General features: G+C 43.7%; 1 protein-coding gene across 2 annotated transcripts in view; it reads right to left on the reverse strand.

Annotated features, from left to right (window-relative positions):
• Window positions 1-4,093: 4,093 nt before the first annotated feature.
• The window catches only part of ltk (leukocyte receptor tyrosine kinase), a 60,423-nt gene continuing 45,150 nt past the window's right edge, over window positions 4,094-19,366 (reverse strand). For both annotated transcript variants that reach the window (XM_023828237.1, XM_023828236.1), the window contains exons 20-29: window positions 14,790-14,976; window positions 13,528-13,618; window positions 13,216-13,280; window positions 12,780-12,909; window positions 12,291-12,388; window positions 11,636-11,728; window positions 10,008-10,109; window positions 9,391-9,525; window positions 9,015-9,105; window positions 4,094-5,525 (exon numbers count right to left, since the gene is read on the reverse strand). In XM_023828237.1, coding sequence (XP_023684005.1) covers window positions 4,575-5,525; window positions 9,015-9,105; window positions 9,391-9,525; window positions 10,008-10,109; window positions 11,636-11,728; window positions 12,291-12,388; window positions 12,780-12,909; window positions 13,216-13,280; window positions 13,528-13,618; window positions 14,790-14,976 — 1,943 coding nt within the window. In that variant the 3' untranslated portion in view covers window positions 4,094-4,574. The remainder of the gene's footprint in view (window positions 5,526-9,014; window positions 9,106-9,390; window positions 9,526-10,007; window positions 10,110-11,635; window positions 11,729-12,290; window positions 12,389-12,779; window positions 12,910-13,215; window positions 13,281-13,527; window positions 13,619-14,789; window positions 14,977-19,366) is intronic.

Consider the following 19,366-nt stretch of genomic DNA (forward strand, 5'->3'; position numbering starts at 1 on the left):
CCGCCAGTGTTTTGAAACATTAAGCACATTTATAGCATATAGAAAACACTACTAGATTTTAACGAAACGTAAAGAAGCCAGTCTGTGTCAAAACCAGCAAAAATCTATGGTTGAACTGAAGACTTTCAGAATTGGTGAGTTATGTGACTTTTTTCATTAAACAAAAGTGACAAATGCTGACAACAGTAAAACGACCCTTACTGAACTGGAGATAAAATGTAGTTTTTAAAAAATGTCAATTTACTCCCCTTCTGGTCTAGTCCGTTCAGCCTGTATACTTTGTCCATCCCATGACGGCCAGATGTTTGCGTTTTACTAGATTGTATCGGCTCATACTGGGTTTTAGTGACCTTCCAGTGAGTGAAAACGAGCAGTGTTCAGGACACTGTTGGGCGGCAGGCTACATTCATCTTTTATGTCCCACTGACCGACTTTTATAATAAAAGTAAAAGAGGATAATTCAAATTGCTCCCAGGCAACTAGGAGAGCAGCTGTGAGCTTTGCTGCTTAAAGACAGAACACACAGCAGTTAAAAGACCAAATGGGAAATGACCTAATTACTGAAGTGCCCCAGTCTTTCCATTAGTCTGGCTTTATCTTGTGTTACAGAAGAAAGATGCTTGTACTGTAATCGCCAGAGTGTGAAATGGCACCATGGCACTTAAAATGAAGTATCGATTAGCGTTAACAACATTCTGCCTGGTGGGATAGCTAGACTATGAAAACATATTAAGAGCAAGGTCGCTCTGGATATAAAGACTTGTTTTACATTTTTGGACTCTTCAAATGGGATTTTTTTATTTTTACTCTTCCTCGCTAACAGACACCAGGTTTCATCTGAGAAGTTATAATTTTTGTAAACTGTTTAATCTACTGGCCCACCACTGAGTAAGGCAATACAAGGTGGATGGACAGAAGGATGGATGAATGGATCTACCACAGCGACAATGCTGGTCCTGGGCTCACCCAGATGGAACCTAGCCCCGCCCACTGAGTGTTCAAAGCAAGCGATACAGTATGATAAAATGATTGTGTCTGACAGGTATGTGTGTGTGTGGTTAGACCAATCGCAGGAAATGTGTTGCTGAGAGGCAAATAGCTTTTTATTTCTCTTTGTTAATTTGGTCTTAGTAATGCCACAGGTAATTTCCAAACTGATAAAAATATATACGGTAGGTGAGTCTGTAGTGTGATTTTGTCACCAAGTGAATTGTTCTGGGACAGGCCCACCTGATTTTCTACTGACCCACCCACGCTATGATCTCTGGCTCTGCTGTAGAGATAAATTGATGGATGAATGGATGGAGATTTAATTTTCCTTTCAACAGTTCCAATTACAATACAGAATATCTGCATCACTAAAATAACATGCACAGCCTCAGAAAAAAATGAGACCATTTTGTTTCACTCATTTGCGTCTGTGAATAATATATATTTTTCTGCAAACTGCAGCCTGGTTCTTCCCTGTTTCTCATTAATGAAGGGCTTCTTCCTTGCTTTATGGGACTTCAATCCTGCTTGTAGGAGCCTGAAACAAACTGTCCTAGCAGTGCACCTCACACCTGCACTTAATGTTTCCCATTCCTTTTGAAGGTCACTTGATTTCATCCTACGATTCATGAGAAACTGTCTGATAAGTTAACAGTCATCTCTGGCATTAGAATGTCGCTTCCGCCCTTTACCTGGCTGGTTTCTGGTCGTTCCCAGTGTCTCCTGCTTCACCTTATTCTTCTGTACTGCTGTCTGTTGAGCCTGGAAGCAACCTGCTGCTCAGCGTAGCCTTCTGCCAGCAGAACCACGATTAAACCAGGATTTAAAAATGCAGATATATTTAAAATGATAGAGTGGTCTCTTCATTTTTTCCGCAGCTGTATTTCATCAATAAAAAAAAACAATTACCAAGAAAGCATTATTTATTTTTTATTTTTTTTTAAATGTGTTTGGCAGACATCAAAGAAAGTACAAAGCAATGCTGAAGAGTATGTCAATTGTGAATCCTGCCCCCTGGTGAATAAACTGCAGTACTGTAGTACCCTACATCTCTTCCATAAGGCGAGTTTCAGAATCAATGGTGATCACTTCTGGGGCACAGATTACCAAAACCTGCAGAAATACACAATATAAATATCAGACAATAGGATGACTACAAGTGCACCACAAATAATGAGTACATTATGGGGTCTGGTGATTGGCTTATTTTTTTCTTGCTCTATAATATATATTTAGGATTATTGCTATGCTTTGGCTGCTTTCTGCAATTCAGAGTTTTCAAAAATTCTATATAAAATACTAATAAAACTAAACATATTAATGCTGGACAAACACAGACAATTATTATATCACAGAAAAGGGCAGCCATCAATGTTGGACATTCATGGTCAAAATAACACATGTAGAAAAAGTAATAAATCTACAGCAGTTTGTTTTACCACCACATAAATCCCCTTTTACACTGTATTCCTAAACCAAAAAACCCAACCTGCAGTCTCTACATCATCACTCCTCTGTCGATCCAATTCTTTAGACTTCTTAAATCAGTCACTAAATCAGGGTCCTTAAAATGTTTTAAAATGGGAGTAAGATGCATTGTCATCAGGCTGCACAGCTTCTCTGTGCCTTGATTGCACTGCTCTTATATTAGCAGGGAAACATATTACGGTTGTACCTGTCATAAATGATTACTAATCACACAAGCTCTGTTGGAAAACGGGGACTGTCGAAGTATATCTGCAACTTACACAATAATCACATAAAAACACAACAAATATGGAATATATTTAAGAAATAAAGAGTTTGTGTTATAAAAACTGTTCATAAAAGGGTATTAAAACACACCAATTGCCTCAAAATTTATCAAGCGTATTTATGGAAATATTTTATCAGAGCAATTGATGCGAAGACCCTATGTTGTAACCTAAAACAGACATTGGAATTTTCCTATATTAATAACAGGGGATGATAGTCAGGGCTACTTTGGGGTACTGATGAAAAATTCACACTTTATGGGAAATTCAGAGTTACAAGTACACCGGAACTTCATGTATTTGCAATGTGGGAGAAAACACGTAGTAAAGCAAGGAAATGCGCACATTGGTCAGGGGAATACACTACTCAGTCAGCCTCAGTTTAATGTCCAGACTTCAAACTGAATATCACAGGATCCGATTTTTAGAAATGTTCATACTGCCAAGTATATACTTCAGGTGCACGTAACACAACAAAGGAAAAGAAATGATTGTACTTATTCACAGAAGACGCCTTCTAAGAAGTCAGTCAGATCTTTTATCCCTGGATTTTATGCTGAGGTTAAATGAAATGATTCCCACTTGTAAACTCCCACAATCCTCCTGGGCATCTTCTCGTTACAGGCCTTTTCATCCTCCAACTGTGCAGTCTTCTATCCGCCCACATTCTTAAAACCTCCCCTTCATTATTTACAGGGAATTAAAGACATGCCCTCCACCACAACAGGCCAAGAAACAAAACAGAACATGCTATTTTTAAAACAGCACACAAATGACTGGTTAATCATTGAAGTTTTTAACTGTGTCTAAGCAAAACTCTTAAAAGTCAAGTGGTTTCACAACAGAAACTTGTAGGCCTTTCTATGCATATTTTCTTGGCAACAACATCCCTGGGGTCTTTCTCTTGTAACTTTCTGGTTTTACATGACGTGGTTGGCTGGCCTCATGCTGTACGAAGACTGTGGAGGAACCTCGCCCATGGACTCTGTTGGGGCTGGAGTCGTCAGTTCCTCCATTCCATTCGCTGCTGGGGTTTTAGTGGAGACTCCTCTGCAGGATACAGCAGTAGTCTTTCCTTCTGCTGCATATGATGACATGAGCTGCAAGCCAAACTGAAAGCCAACTCTGGAATTAGCCAGAACTTGCCATTTTAACTCGCTCATGGGAATATTACTTACACAAAAATGTTCCGAGGGCAGAAGGAAATTTTTTTTTTTTTCTGGGAAATAACCAATCAGATTGTAGAGGAGGTGGGTCCAAGCAACTAGAGGAGGCAGGACCAACCAATCCGATGTCATGGTCCTGCCTCCTGTAGTTGGACCCACCTCCTCTATAATCTGATTGGTTATTTCTATTTTTTCTTCTGCCCTCATAACATTTTTCTGTATGTAAAACTCCCACAAGCTAGTAAGACATGAGTCCTTCACTGCCTCGATCATGGCCAGACAACCTGCATTCTACTTGACCAACCATCAGAAGTTGCCTCCCATAGTGCAAAGAGATGCAGTTAGGCTCATAAGTATCTCTAAATTGCCTGTAGCGTATGACCGTGAGTGAGTGTGTGCTGACACGTGCCCCGTGATTGACGAGCATCCCATCCAGGCTGTACCCCAGCCTTGCTGCCTAAGCTGCCTGGGATAGGTTCCAGGCCCTCCCTGTGGTCCTGATCATGGTAAATGGATGGACAATGAATGGCATGACAATAGTTCTACAAAAATGGCAGAAAAAAGTAAGCGATGGCTGATAAATAAAGCGGCCGGGACCCATTGCAGCGTGAGGTGTTGGATGGATTCCAGTGTATCCCAGTATATTCAGTGTCATTCTGTGGCGTTAAACTGGAATGACGGTAAGGTCCTCAGAGAGGGAGAGGCCAGAGTCCCTATCGCGAGTAGGCTTCTCCGACTTGGTGTACCGCTTGATGTCTTCATGTCCATAACTGGCGTGGCGCTTCACATGAGGCTTGGAGATCCTTGATGCGGAGATACCTGACCAGGATATGGATGGACCAGGGTTTGAACTGGCTACTGGGACTCTGGTGACCACTAGGGGGAGGTTGTTAGCCTCATAGTTCTGGTCCTCGTAGGCATAGTTTACAGTGCCACATGGAAAACTCTGTAACTTGGCCAGCTCCGTGCCAACAGTGGAGTTGTTCTTGATTGGACTAGTGGTGGCAGCTGAGCTGGTGGCAGCATTGAGGCTGGAAGGAGGCAGTGATGAAGGGGAGGATGAGGAGGGGGAAGCCTGAGAACTGGTCGGGGATGAGCTTCCATTGCCATCAAATCCAGAGTCATCCCGTTCAGGGGCGGGGGTCGCTGATGGGCTGCTCGGGGTGCCAGACAGAGGCATGGACTGAGTCTGTGACAGAGCTGTTTTTCCCCGTCCAAAGCCATCCAGCCCCCAGGAACCGTAGGTAGGGTTCCAGAGGTTCTTGGTCTTGTTCTTAAACTTCTGGCCACCAGAGGAAGAAGCCGTGACAGGCAAGTGCTGGTCTGGGTGAAGCCAAGCTCCAGATCCGGCCCCTAGGGAAAGAACAGGCTCCACCCAGGTCACCTCCGATGCCCCCGCTTGTGAGTGTGCCTCAGGCTGCCATGGCAGAGCTTGCTGCAGAGACACAGGTCTGCGGTCTTGAGGGAGTGGAGGGATGGTCCAGGGCAGGGAGGGCTCTGGGGTCAACAGAGGAGTCAAGGCTGCAGATCCCTCTGTCTGGGGGACAGTATTGACCTCCTTCTCTGCTAGGGGCCCATACTCTACCGGAAGGGATGCATTGATGACGTCAGGGTCCTAGGAGATGGAAGGAAGAAACAGAATCCTGACATGTCACAGATCCATAAATCACTCATATCCTATTATCGGAACTACTCTATGACAAGACTAATAGGGGCATGTATTATATCTGACAGGCTTGAGGTGACACTGGGACCATGATTTAAAAGGTGCTGTAGTGCGTCATTCACTGGCAGTCAAGATTCCAGCTTACACTAATACGAACTGCTAACTTACCTGTTGGGCAACGCTTAACATTAAGTGCACCTTCATAATGCATTCACAGAACATTCAGTGCACCTTCATAATGCATTCATAGAACATTCATAAGTAGCATGCAAGTACACCTTAACGTCCAAACATCCCTTAACAGATTTAATATACATTAATAAAAAACATTACATGATTATACAATTATAATGTTTGTTATTATTATATAATATTTGTTATTAATGTACATTATAGCTGTTAAGGGATGCTAGGATGTTAAGGTATACATGCATGATGCTTATGAATACTTAATGAATACTTTATGAAGGTGTACTGAACGTTTTATGAATGCAATATAAAAGCATTATGAAGGTGCAGTTAATGTAAAGCGTTACCACATGTTATTATAACATACAGTGGCAGGCAGAATATAACAACTGCGGTGACAAATAATCACAGGGTTATATCTAAATTCATATGCTAAGACACACCACAAAATTAAAGGCAAAAATAATTAACCTTTGATCTGAATCTAATCTGCAGGATTGGCACTGCAGCCACCGGAAAGAACTGACACTGGTCCATTCGGACTAGTGTGGTGCTGAGGTATCACCAACACACGGCTGCACTCTGGTTCTCGTCCCTGAGATGGTTTGTTGTGTGGTGGGTGCTGCAAGGTGATGTCATGTGCTGCATGTGTGGTGGGTGCAGCAAGGTGATGTCATGTGCTGCATGTGTGGTGGGTGCAGCAAGGTGATGTCATGTGCTGCATGTGTGGTGGGTGCAGCAAGGTGATGTCATGCTCCTTGTCTAAACCTTACCTAAATCTAAAAAATTTTCATTCTTACAGCCACATTTGGAGGTTATGTCCCGATATAATTAATTCAGAAAACATGTGTTGAACATTTTTTTTTTTTAAAAGCCCATTTTATTTTATTTGATGTTTGAATGATTTTATATATCAGCTTACAGCAGCTTCAGGCTAATGATGAAAAATTAATGTGGTCCCAGCAGGCCAGTTTTTCAATGGCCTTCAGCCATCATTCATGCAGAGGAGGTTGACATACAACAAGTGATATCGAACAGTACACTTAAGCACTAACTGGGTACATTGGTGTTTTAATTCCTGCCCCGTTATCTTACAAACGGCCCAGTTCCCATAAAGTTTCACCAAGGTTCTTACCCAAAATCTATATCCATATGAAAAATGGAAAAATCACTGTGGACCTAAAATTGGCTTTTTGGGGTTCATGACAATCACGTCTTCCCACATCCAGCTACCAAGCGCTAATTAACACTGCACAGGTGGGAAAATGGAGGGAAATGGAGGGAAAATGGAGGGACTTCTGGAGTATAAGTGGTGTCTTTAGATCTGCTTAGTTCCCCAGCCTCCCAAGCTCTCGTGGCGGATAATTTATCTGTGTTTAGGCTATTCTCACCCGGTCTGAGAAACAGAGTGATGGATTTCCTCAAGGTCAACAGGATTTAACTTGAGCAACTGTTTTGTAGATGGTTTCACATATCACTAATTACTGACAAGTATCAACTGTTTCTCATTTACTTTGCTGTAATTAATGCTCTTGCTGTTGGATTAATTTCTTTATCCTTCTTTTTGCTTCATTTACACTTATGTTCTAGAATAAAACACAAAACAGGCAGCCTTACAAAATAACTGTTTGCATGTTTCTCACATGCTAATTCCCATTTGGACACTTGGCAGAAGAAATTTCTGCTGTAGTACTAATAATATTTGAAGTTTTACAGTATCTTTGATACATGTAACTGTTTTCAGTATGCCATTATTACTGTGTACAGACTGTCCCTGGGTTAAGAACATCCAAATTACGGACAACTCATACTTACGAATGGACTGCCATAAAGCCTATTATATTAAAAATAACAAACACAACAGTGCGTAATAACAAACACGACAGTGCGTAATAACAAACACGACAGTGCGTAATAACAAACACAACAGTGCGTAATAACAAATACACACATGACTCTATGACACTCATGAAAACATTGCATGGCTTCAGCAGTTCATCAGCTTGAGGTGCAGTACAATACCGTATGTAGTTACTGTATTATTATTGTATAATAATTATTATTATATACTGTACAAACTGGAGACTGACTGTATAAGAATTGCATTTAGGAACTTCACCTGTCATGTATGGTTTTGCAGTCTATATGGGACATAAATAAACTAGAATAGAAACTAAAACGAATCATTCTCACATAATAAAATGAACAGTGCACCTTCTCTTGCCTGTAGCATGGCTGTATGGGGGTTGGTGGGGATATGCTAAGACAGCCTACACATGCTTTGTGGAAGGCGAGTGTCCACGTGTCCCCCCACATACTGTGGGAGGGGGGGGGGGGGCTGTGGGAACTTGGGCTATAGGGGCTGCTGCTTGCCTGGTTCCCCCTATGAATAAAACCAGAGGTGCCTAAACATGGTGGCGCCGTCCAGGATGGCGGACTAGAATGTTACGCTTTTGGTCTCGTCGGATCAGCATGTCCAGATAGCAGCAGATATGAGAATCAGCACCTTCAAATCTGGGGCCAGGAGGCTTTTCCCCTTGGACAGAGGATTGCTTCTTTCAGGTGAGGGAGGAGAGATTTGCTCCCGAGCGAAGGTAAGAGGACATGTGAGACCGACGGGCAGATTGAGGAGGTCCATGGTGGTAAAATGAGAGTTAAGTCATCGGACGTGATTTAAGATTTACTGACCATCAGCATCTCTGATACTGGGGAAAAATAAGTCTGATCTGATCTTAACATACTGCCATCGTTGTCCTCTCCGGGAGAAGCAACATGCAAGATGCAATGAAGATGAAATCAAGTCTGCAGCAAAACTTCTGTTTTATAGACCACCTACTCCTTTCACTATTTTTGCATTCAGCCACCATAATGCTGTGCAGACATACTAAAGAGAAAAGGCACCACTGCCTCCCACACAATACGAAGGACCGTGGCTTTACCCAAGTCCAGTTTACCTCCCACTATAGAGTTTAGGATGAGGTATATTCCAGTGTCCTGATTGTTCCAAGTTGCATGATATTCCTCTGAGAGGCATAATCCATGTTTTACTGATTTTCCATACCATTGTTTCCTTATCTAATAATTATATACAGTATGCTTACCTTCCAGCTTACTATGCATGCACTACATGCAGATACCTCCATGTTCATACTGTGTTAATACTGTGTGTCTTGGTACACAGCAGCTTAATATGCTAGAAAAGCAAGAATCGTGTATGACAGGCACTCATTAGATGAACTGGGGGCTTACCTGAGTACAGTAGTTCACCCTCTCCAGAATGGTACTGAAGTTGGGCCTGTGCTCTGGACAGTGCTGCCAGCACTGGGTCATAATTCGGTATCTGTGCCACATGTCACACAACACACAGCTTTGAGCAGGAGCCTATAAATATCTCCATAGGCTTAAGAACAGCTCTGGGCCAAGAAAATGTGCTAAGCAGGTTACTTTCTCTGCAGAGGTCTTTATATCTGATGTATTACCAAGCAATTCCTCTTTCACATTATACTGTATAATATACATATAAGTCAGTATGGAAAATGATCCAATGTCTAACAGCAGTCTAAATAATAATAATAATAATAATAAAATAATTTTGTCACAATAACACATGTCTACAGAAACTCACACAGGCCCAGGGCAGTTTTTTGGGGGGTCCATCCTGCCTCCACTTGTCACAAACTCCAGCACTTCCTGGTTGGTCTTGCAAGGGTAGGGCATGTAACCTAAAGAAAAAATCTCCCACAACAGTACCCCAAATGACCTAAAGGGGGAGACAGAGGGAAGTAGGTCAAGTCTCCCTCCTGTATTATTCCACGAGGAGCCATATTGGTCCTCTGTGCTGGGGTTAGTTGTTACAGCCATCCACAGGCAAGTACTTTTTGAAGAAAAACATACAAAAATATGGAGCATACAGACCCACTCACTTTTTAAAGTTTATACGAAAATGCAAAAAAACCTGTTCATTGCAACATCTGTTATTTGAACTAGACTACAATTAACTAATGTGAAAGACATGATTTTATACAAGGGTGAATGAAAGAAACAGCCATGCAAATCTGATGTTCACTGGAATGATTTTGAAGTGTGTGCCTTTAGCAAGCCCTAAAGTTTGCATTACCCTGTATGAGGCTACTGCCCATGTAACAAATGTGCTGTAATAGAGGTACCCTACTGCTTTAATGGAAGAAGGAGGTGCAGGTGTGAGGTTCCTCAAAACCTCCTCGAAGCTGCCACTGACATTACCATGTATCAGTCTTGCAGGTGAAGATCCCTTCCAAAAAGGCCTCTGGCGGCATCCATTTCACAGGTAACATGGCATGGCCACCCTTCCGGTAATAGCTGGCCCTGAGATCACAGCAGAATGCGAGTTTGTAGGTACAGATTGCATCATTAGGACAGCCAGATCTGAGTGTATCAGCACTGATTCTGCGGATAGAGTGGATCCTTATACAGGTACATGGAGCTCTGGTTCATTGCACTTACACTAGTTACAGGGATTCCCTGAGCTGTTTACACATGAAATCACCTTGGGTTTTATTTTTTTTTATTATTTTATTTTTTCTGCCCTCTCTTTGGAGGACAACTTTATTTTAAATTAAAGCTAAAGTGTAAAGATCTTCAATTCCAGTGTGGCCACTCCAAACTCACCCGCCCTAGTACCATGATTATATATATATATAAAAAAAGGCAAGGAGGACACAGAAACAACAATCATAAGAATAACAGACATCAATCACCATGGGGAAGGGAAAAAAAAGGTAAATAGAAATAATAATAAGAATAATCATAAAGGTGGGATGGAGAAAACAAAGTGCAGGGGAATGCAGAGTACAAACATAACTCTTCCCAAAGTTCCCTGGATCACCCGCCAGGGCCCCTCTCCGGCGCAGCAGAACCAAGGACCACCTGGGCCATGGCCCACAAGAGGAGGCCGCCCACACTGGCCAGGGCCGCCTGCATCTCCCCCATGATGGATCTTCCACACGGTGGGCCCCCCACCCACGCAGGTCCAGAGACAGAGAGTTAGGGGAGGCCCCTCAGCCCCCATTGCATCCCTGTTCCATGTTAGTGCAAAGTGTGTATGTATATGTGTGAGAGAGTTGTGTGTTCATGTCTACAATGCATTAAAATTAGTGGGTGCAGTTCGGGTATGAGGGCCCCACCGCTGGCCAATGGCGAAGGTCCCCATCCCCCTCCCCGCACCCCAAGGCCCTAATGCAATATGGACCGTGTCAGCAGAGCAGTCGAGGAATGGGCACCCCCCACTGCTGGCAGATGGCAGAGCCCCACCTGCCTCAACCCACCTCCTCAGCCCTAGTGTCATGTGGTGTCTAACATGCAAGTAAAAATTGAGGGGCAGTGTCTCAGTGCACCTCCCCACTGCCCCTCAAAGCCCTAGTGCTGTGTGAAATGTGGTGTCGGGCCCAGGGGAGCAATAAGGGCGTGCCAGGAGTGCCCCCCCCCCCTCCCCCCGCACCAGGGCCAGATCCCCAACTAGCCCCGATTATTCCCAATCCCCGAGGGGGGGGTGGGGAATAATCCCCCCCCCCCCCGAGCACCCCGGCCAACCGGGGTGCTCAGGGGCACCTTGGATTTTAAATTCCATTCACAGAAGAGTAGCTCATTCATTGCTCCACAGAGCATGAACAGATCTAAGCATACTGATGCATTTAACTCCAAGCAGACTATCCAGCGAGGAAAACGCCTTTATGATGGCGATAACTTGCGCCATATGTTAGCCTGTTCTGACTCAGCATCCCCCCGTGCAGTTACTGCATGGTTCCTTCCAGCTTAGCTCTGTCATTGGCCTTATAATCCCAGCACAAAGAGGGAGGGAAGGCGAGCAGGAAATGCGAGGTCGCATCACACACCTGTATATATCCCGCGCCATGCCAAAGTCTCCGATCTTGGCCACCCTCCTGGGGCCAGAGCAGGTAAGGAGGCAGTTTCTGGCAGCAATGTCTCTGGAATAATCAGGAAGATTAACTCACTATCCCTCATTTCCATCCATCCATCAATCCATCCATCCATACATCTATCCATCTTCAAATTGCTTTCCCTGGTGAGGGGCATTGTTTTCCACATATTATACATGCTAAAATAAGAGGATCACTGATGCTTGGGAATGGGCTGCAAACACAGCCCCAGGTTCTCAGAAGCTATATCCGAGCTCATGCTGGCTCATCGAGCTTTGATATTATCTAATGCAGGCAGACTGTTTTGACAGGGTCATTGTGATCAGTACAGAGAGGGTGAAAGGCTTTATCTCTCCACCCTAAGCCCATCAAGGGCAATGTGAAATATTCAAAAGAAGACACTACACTCATCTGTCACTGGTTTGAAAAAGGGAGCAGAATAACCATGTCATTATTATGTCATTGCAACTTAGGAAAAAAGTTGCATGGCTTCAGAACTCTGGGATAGACATTTCCTGCTCAGACTTGCAGTAGTAACAATCCTGGCTGATATGCTAGTTATATTCAGACATGGGCAGTTTGGATAGGTGAACCTGCTGAAGGGCCCAACCTGTGGATGAAGTGGTTCTCTTCCAGATAGTGACAGCCAAAGGCAATGTCCCTGGCCATGTGCAGCAGCTCCAGCATGGACAGGGAGGAGACCTTGCCCTGGAACATGTGCAGACCGTTTGGAGAGTTACACACATATTCTACCACACACACAAGCACATGCAAACACACATACAGAGGATAACAGTGACATGCTAGCACACACAGCATCGCAATGCCAGACAGCAGCAATTAAAGTGGTGCACTTCTACACCACTTTTATGTTCCTTAAGGCCGACTGACCAGGGGCAGACTGTCTGGTAATGATGGCCAAAATGACACTTCATGAACCATTCGCTGTATTTTTTGACCCCACTAGATGGTGCTCTGCTCAAAGCATGCCCCTAAGCAAACCAAGAGCACCATCTAGTGGCGGCAGAAAATACAGCATATGGTTCATGAAACGTTGCTTTGGCCATCACGACTGTCTGGACCATGATGTTAAACTTACAGTCTTGGGCCGGTTCTGCCTGAGGAAGCTCTTCATGTCACCACCGGTCATGAGCTCCAGCAGGATGAAGCGTGGCAGGGTCTGCAGACTCACACCAATGCAGCTAACGATGTTCTGGTGGCTGAACTTACTGCAGCGGGGGGCAACGACATGCTAGTGAACATGGCGTTACCTTACATACTGCTTCATGCAGGTCAGCAAGCTACATGTTAAATACCTCCATGACGTGTCTGAGACTGTAATAGTAAGAAGTTTGTCAAGTCTTCCATAAAAATGCGAAATACAGTCCAAGGCTAATTGTGCTAATTGTCTATTGAAAAGAAAATGCTTACAATAGGACACACTAATCTGTACACTTATTCCCTTTGTCACATGTTTTGCAGCTGAAGATCCCTGCTTTTGAGTGCGGTTCCGATGGACTTTTTGGGTCACACACCTCATAATCAGCGCCTCCATCAAGAAGTCCATTTCATCCTGCTCTGAGCAAACCTCAGGAAGAGTCTGTTGAGCCACAGATTGCAGAATTCTATGAAGGCAGGTAACCCAGCCCCACGAGTACCAGCAACACCTTTCAACAATGTGTATTTAATGAATGCTTTGGACTTTCTAATGAATGTTTCTTTTATGAATAAGGTTATTATTATAGCCAGCGGTTTCAGGAACATTCCTCACACACATTCTTCTCTTTGCTGGGTAATGTATAAAAAAGCATTAATTCAACAGCTGTGTCATTGGCTGATCTACTGACCTTAATGGCAACTTGCATGGCTATATTGTCACCGCCAAGTCCCAGCAGCTGGCCTTCGTACACCTCACCAAAGGCACCGTGGCCCAGGGCCCTGTGTCCACAGAGGGAGGGAGGGGAGAGATGGGGTCAATGCAGGTCGCGGCACACTGATTAACACAGGATGCAGAGTAAGGATCCCGCAAGACTCATGCTACTGTACTGCCAAACATTAAAGTTGTCTAAGTACAAAAGGTGTTCGTAAAGAAGAAGAGCACAGACAAGGGGGCAAGTTCATTTACCTCCGCGACGTGGCAAAGCCAGGTCATGGAAAAGTACTGCATGGTGCTGAAAGCACCCCCCCCCCAACACACACACACACACACATACACACACATACACACAGGTTCATAATTATATCTTTGTGGGGACTCTCCATTCATTTCTATGGGGGAAACTCTAATCCCAACATGATGACCTTAACCTTTACCCAACCCTAAATGTGACCATAAGCAACCAGACAAAATCTGAGACTTTTAGCATTTTTACTTTTTTGATTGCATTTACAGATCAGTGTGGGGACCAGAAATATGGTCCTCAATGTCAAAATAACATATTTGTATCACATTGTGGGAGACATTTGGTCCCCATAATGTAATATAAACCTAATCCACAGACAGACAGACACACACACACACACACACACACAATACTGCAAACTTTGCACAACCTCTACTTGAGGAGCTTCTTTTTTCATATTTGTATCATATTGATATATTTTAAGTATATTTGTCTACTGCATTATATGTTTATATGTTTACGTTGCACTGTGTGATTTTTGGTATTGTGTCTTATTTTTGATTTGTATCAACTGTGCCCAGACGGAACATGCAAAGTAATTGTATGGTGTAACTGACTGTTTTAGCATGCATATGACAATAAACTTCTTAAACTTAAAAACGTAAACTTAATATATAAATCATAGATACTGGGTTCTAATTATTCATGTAATTATTAAAATTTTTAAACTATTTTCCACGCCCTGTCTAGTGTGTCCCTTGCATTGTGCCACGTGATGCCTGAGACAGTCCTGAATAAGTCACAGACAGTCAGATGGATATGTCCTTAAAGAGGTCAACAGTCTGTCTGACAAAATCAATATGGCTAAACAAATATTATAGCAAATGTTTTACTTTTTTGGAAGTTCCAGTTTTTATTTCATGCCTAAGGTCACCTTTCAGCACCTCCTGGCCGTCCAACTCCTCCTCGTCAGCAAGAAGAGTTACCTGAGCAGCGTGATGTTTTTGCGAGGCACCTCCTTCAGCTCACCCAGGGAGGCCACCTTGCCAGCGAAGCAGTAGTTGGGATTGTAGTCTGTCATGATGGTGGAGGTGCGGATCTTGCTCAGCTTGTATTCTGGACTCTGCAGACGCACTCTCATTCCTTGAAGCCGGTTCTTCTTTCGGTAATAGACTACAAAGTGAGATGTGGGAGTTACAAGATGTGTTGAGAAAAGGGGGGGCAGGACTGACTGTGCGACAGATTCGACCTGCTTCATTTGCTTTAAAATGACCTTGGAGAGCTAAGCTCATGCCCTGGTGCACAGGAACCTCCTAGTCTGCCCAGCTGAGACTTACATTTCACAGTGGCCTCCCATTAATACAGCAAAAATGAAGAGTGGCAGTGATGCTAAGATCAGCCAAAGATGTTATGACAGGATTCGCCAGTTCCAGTGCTGGAGGGGCAGTCTGCAACACAATTGCTGCTCAAACAAACCTACTAAATCTGACAATTAGCTGGTGAGCTGATTAAGATGTGTTTGAGCAGGGAAATTTGCAAACTGTGTTGCAGACTGGCCTTCCAGTACTGGAATTGGGGATCCCTGCTTTATGAGCTATACATGTACTTCATTCAGAGGCGGACATTTCAGGTCCAGAAAGTAAAAATCCAGACCAGGATTTTGTTTCAACCAACCAGTTGAGTACTCTGTGACTGTGACTCTTTATGCTCAACTGGTTGGTTGAAACAAAATCCTGGTCTGGATTTTTACTTTCTGGACCTGAAATGTCCACCCTCTGACTTCATTCCAGGTGAATCAGACGTGACAGGGAAGTGCATATGGAGGATGAGAAACATGACTGAAGGACAAGCAGGTTGCTGCTATTCTGAGCCTCATGTAAGGCAAGTTAGGGGTACATGCTAGAATAAGGCTGCAGATGACCTTCCTGAGTCCGCTAGCACAGTTCAACCTACATGTGGCCCTCTAAGCTAATTGCCTGGGGGGACTCACCCTCTTTGGAGGCTGGCCGCATCCCCAATGCAGGTTGGTAGTTTGCCTTGGGGGGGGCGATGCTTGGAGGTGAAAGATCCATGTTGCTGTTGGGCCTCGGGTGCAGACGGGGGAAGGGGAAGGGACTGATGCTCGACTGAGGAGCTTGCATAGACTACCAACCTGCATGGGGGAGAGCTCAGGTGGGGAGACACTGTTAAATGCCTGAGCACTCCTCCCTCTTGACCCTGTAGACCAGTGTTTCCAAATCCGGTCCTTGGGGACCCACAGCAGTCCACATTTTTGCTCCCTCCCAGCTCCCAGTAGAGGGCAGAAATGTGGACTCTTTGGCAGGGAGCTTGAAGGGATCAGAAATGTGGACCAGTTGTGGATCCCCAAAGACCAGATTGGGAAACTGCTGGAGACATCACAGTAATACCTGGCTTCTCTGGAGAATTAGGATGGTAGAACTTTGACAATAAGAACTTTATGCTAAGGCAAGCATACCAAAGCTGTTACTGATGAGCAAAGCCTCGTCCTATCAGAGCGTCTTTGCATGGTTTCCTCTGACTTTCACCATTTGAGACACACAGCTGAAATAACATGGGAAGACAAAGGAGCTGCTGCTGCATCGAAATCCATTCAGCCAGATGTGAGTCAAAGGGATCCTGAAGCTAGTTTATGTCTAGGGTCATTTAAGAGTGGCTTTGAAGCCAGAACTGTTTTTTTTTGCTCAGCTGATACACATATTTACTCTGGCTGAGGGAAAAAGTCTAGATGATATATTTCAAATGCATCTTCTGTTGTCCTGGAAAATGGGGATTAAATTTGGGAGCATGAGAGAGAGTCAGTCCAGCAGGGTGGGTAATTGCTGGAGTCGTCCACTTTTGATGGGGGATCCTGACTCAAGTCTCTGGAGGATGAAGACCCTAGGGCACAGGAGGGCAGGACACCTGGACTAAAGATAGATAATAGTGACCCATTGTCAGCAGTCAAGCGAGCACAATGGCAGGGATAAGGTGATTTTTTAAACTTTCACACTTCCAGGACATAGATCTTTCGACTGTCAAGCTAGGACATGACTCATGAACTGAAGACACAGTAGCCACTAAGCTAAGCTAACCTGCCTAATTTTTTGTCTGTTTTATAGCACAAACTATGTGCTCTGTCCAACATATGAGAATGTCTTAGCTCAAGAAAGCACATTCAGCTGTAGATTCCAAATAGACTGGATAGCTAGGCACACTGCAGAATCAGCTCTGGGGTTACTAGAAAATGATCTGACATCTTTACAGAGAAATTTTCATGCACATCAAAAGCCTAATCTACCTCCAGCCATTTTCTGTACCTGCTTGTCCTATGCATGGTTTGGAGGGGGGGGGGTCATGGAGGATATCCCAGAAGCTCCAGGCACAAGGGACAAGGGAATGTGTCCATGGGACACACCCGCACACCGTTCTCTCTCACACACCCGCACACCGTTCTCTCTCACACACCCGCACACCGTTCTCTCTCACACACCCGCACACCGTTCTCTTTCACACACCCGCACACCGTTCTCTCTCACACACCAGCACATCGTTCTCTCTCACACACCCGCACATCGTTCTCTCACACACACCCGCACACCGTTCTCTCTCACACACCCGCACACCGTTCTCTCTCACACACCCGCACATCGTTCCCTCTCACACACCCACGGGCATCTTGATAGCTCCAGTTAACCTCAACATGTTTTTGGATGGGGGGGGAGACTTGAGTACCCAGAGGAAACCCCACAATGACACAGGGAGAACATGCAGACCTGGAGCCATGGTGGAGACTCAAACCCTGTTCCCAGAAGTGTGAGGGGACCATGCTAACCACTGCGCCATCACACTGCCCAACTCTGTTCCTTAAATGGTTATCTTCATTCCTCAGCTGATATGTGTACCCAGAGCAAATTTTATCCCATTGGATACTGGAATTGAACAATTCATATTTAGTACCATAGTGAGGAGTTACTACAATGAAGCCTCTCCTGGGAGCTCAACCAGCAACCTTCAGGCAAATATTCAACCACTGTGTGGAATATAAAAGGTTATTCACATTAGATATATAGTTACAGCTCATAGAAACCCCCTTTTGAAGAAGCTGAAACGACAGTTTCAACTCAGACCTGTTTCTGGTGGGCTTTATTCAGCACAAGAGACAGTAGGACAAGGTTTCAGATGCTTTATAGTGTCACACATGTTTGACTCTGCCCGTTCAAACAGCTGTGTAATGCAGGGGAAATGTGCTGGGAGTTTTCTCAAACTGATCAGTGCTCTCAATCTATGCTCTCAGTCAGCCATTTTTTGAAGAAGCAGTGCTATTTTTATATTACACACCAGAACCATGGCAGAGCCACCCAATATTAAATCATATATAATTTCTAACAAGACCTCTTTTGTACCGATAGTGAATAAACAGTAGATTGTACTTTTGTTTCATATGTTCCAGTAAACAGCTTAATCATGTATAACAAGCTAAATAAAACCTATATACAGACAGTTTCTGTACAACATTATTCAGCAACAGCTTGTGATCTTGTGACAGTCACAACTCCAGCTATTAATTCTGGGCTGCTTGGAAAAACAGGAAGTCAGAGACACCAGGAATGTCTCCTGGCTTGTTGGCAGAACTAGTTGTTGTCTCATGTGAAAAGTGACAAAAACAGAAATATGTAATAAAGCTGGAGGATGGGTCTATGTTGATCATCACAAGCTCTGAATGTTTACTCACTCTCCTGTCTTTAATGTCTTAAAAAAAAAGTTCTTTACAAACATCACAGCAGCAGTCATAATTTTCATATAAATCAGAAGGGTTCCATTGTATATCTGTAAAAAACTAAAAATATGATTCTCTTCCATTGTTTCCTACCCCTCAGTAATATGTAAGATGTAAATACAACGTGCACGGAATAGTCTTCTCTAATTCCCTAGAGACTCCTTAAGGTTCTGAGTAGTCAGAGAACAAAACAAGCTCTACATACACACACACACACACACACACACGTAGGGTAAACATATCCTTACGGGGACCGCTCATTCATTTCAATGGGAAAAATGCTAACGCTAACTATGACAACCTTAACCCCCACCCTGCCTTAACCATAACCATAAGTAACCTAACAAAATACAAGAGTTTTTGCATTTTTAGTTTCTTCATAGCAGTCACCAATTTTTATAAAATAGAGTTTTCCCTTATGGGGACCAGGAAACCGGTCCCCATAAGGGAAAAAAAACGGATATTTATCATGTTATGGGGACATTATGTCCCCATAAGGATAGGTAAACCCGCTCACACACACACACACATACTGTACACACACACACACACTATTCCTTTAGTTACAATGAAAAACAAAGGACTGATAATGCAGAGTAAATAAGGTGAGTTTGATAATGCAGAGTAAATAAGGTGAGTTTGATAATGCAGAGTAAATAAGGTGAGTTTGATTAATGATGGCAGATTATTGTGTCCGTACTTCATTCCCATCCTTAATTTTTCCCCACTCACACTTTCACAAAAGCCCCAAGATGCCTTTTAGTGCATGAGATACATCTCTAATGC

Source organism: Paramormyrops kingsleyae, chromosome 14 (genome assembly GCF_048594095.1).
Source record: "Paramormyrops kingsleyae isolate MSU_618 chromosome 14, PKINGS_0.4, whole genome shotgun sequence".
NCBI lineage: Eukaryota > Metazoa > Chordata > Actinopteri > Osteoglossiformes > Mormyridae > Paramormyrops > Paramormyrops kingsleyae.